Source organism: Vigna umbellata, chromosome 2, assembly GCF_029865625.1.
Source record: "Vigna umbellata cultivar VRB3 chromosome 2, Vumbellata_1.0, whole genome shotgun sequence".
Classification (NCBI taxonomy): Eukaryota; Viridiplantae; Streptophyta; class Magnoliopsida; order Fabales; family Fabaceae; genus Vigna; species Vigna umbellata.
The window spans coordinates 22,648,860-22,650,654 of record NC_142166.1 but is presented as its reverse complement, the minus strand read 5'-3'; the positions used below and the strand labels follow the sequence as shown (position 1 = coordinate 22,650,654).

General features: G+C 41.4%; 1 protein-coding gene across 1 annotated transcript; it reads left to right on the top strand.

The window, feature by feature from the left end:
- Positions 1 to 486: 486 nt before the first annotated feature.
- On the top strand, positions 487 to 1,362 carry LOC148203633 (uncharacterized). Its single transcript, XM_088107688.1, has one exon. It carries the CDS (start codon positions 487 to 489, stop codon positions 1,360 to 1,362), a length of 876 nt encoding a protein of 291 aa, XP_087963814.1.
- The last annotated feature ends 433 nt before the right edge of the window (positions 1,363 to 1,795 follow it).

The following is a 1,795-nucleotide window of genomic DNA, read 5'->3' as shown; positions in this document are numbered from 1 at the left end:
TATTTTAGTTGTTTTCTGTTTAGCAGAGCTCTATAAATAGAGCTCCTCTTTACGTTTTCCAGAGCTTGAACAATAATAACACAAAACAGAATACAGTTAAAAGAAAGGAAGAAAGTTTTCGTTTTACTTACTCTTCTCCTTGCTCTCTTCATTTTTCTCTTCTGCGTCATCGTCGTCCGACGCCTTTAAGGCCGCCGGACCGCCGCTCCGTTGCCAGCCTTCTCAGTCTCCAGGGAAGAGCTCTCTGGATCCTCCGTTCTCTCTCCTCTCTCGCGTAGGAACTTTTGCCACGTTTGCTCGAGTTTTCCACTCTGATGGCTTTAGCCACATCACGTGCCATGACTTATTGGGCCGCCCTCCTGTGCACATCATTTTGGGCCTCAGCTTAATATGGTATCAGAGCAGGTCTAGTACCTTCTTTGCTTCTGCTGCCCCTGCTGATAGTCTTGATACCTTCTTGGGCTATTTCTCACATCCTTAGCCTTCATGGAACAGGCTGAGTTCAACAACCCATCCAACCCTTACTATCTACACCCGGGTGATTTCCCGGGTCTCACTCTCATTACACAAACTTTGAGCGAGAACAACTACTCTTCTTGGAGCAGAAGCATGAGAAGAGCTTTGCTTTCCAAGAACAAAGTAAAATTCATTGATGGGTCCATAAAGAAACCCCAGAAAGATGACACTTTGTATGATGCATGGGAAAGATGCAACATGATGATATTATCTTGGATAATAAAGACTCTTTCCCCACAAATTGCTAAGAGTGTTATATACGTGGAAGAAGCAAAAGAATTATGGGATGAGTTGAAAGAAAGATTTTCCAAGGGTGACCATTTCAAGATTTCGGACTTACTCCAAGACATACACTCCATTAGACAAGGGGAAAGAGGAGTGAGTCAATTTTTTATTGATTTAAAGATTCTGTGGGAGGAATTGGAGTTCTTGAGACCCATACCCACATGCACATGCAAGATACCATGCAGCCGTCATCTTTCAAGAGTCTTCTTGAAGTATAGAGAGATGGAGCATGTGATATGTTTTCTAAAAGGATTGAATGACTCCTACAACACTGTTAGAACACAGATTCTTTTAATGGATCCCCTTCCAAACATCAATCGGGTTTTCTCTCTTATTATGCAACAAGAGAGACAGGAGAAGCATGGCTCAACTGATGCCAAAGTTTTGGCCAGTGCTGCTGACAAAAATAATCAGTGGAAAGGCCAAGGACGGGGCTCTGGGTTCCGTGGTCAAGGAAGAGGAAGAGGTATAAATCCTAACTATGGCAAACAATGTTCCTATTGCAACAAGATGAACCACACAGTTGATGAGTGCTACTCTAAGCATGGGTATCCACCTTGATACAAGAAAGGAAAGGGCAGTCAAGACAAAAAGAATGAATGGAGTTCTGCCAATGCTTGCCAGAACACCATTGAACCAGATGGGATTCAGAGAACACAGCCTACAAATAACAGCAATATTTTTAACTCTATCACTGCATAACAGATGCAGAAGCTTCTCCGAGTGATAGACAAAGATGATGAGCCAACTCACAAGGTCAATCAGGTTCAGAGGAATGACACTGAAAATAAGCAAGGTAATTTTTCCTGGATAATAGATACTAGTGCCACAGACCATGTGACACATGATAAAATGAATTTTATCACCTTTTATCAAATTAAACCTATTTCTATAAGATTACCAAACAATACTACCCTCACTGCTAAACATGTTGGTACTGTACAATTCTCTGAGGACTTTGTCATTTTCAATGTTTTATATATTCTTGAGTTTT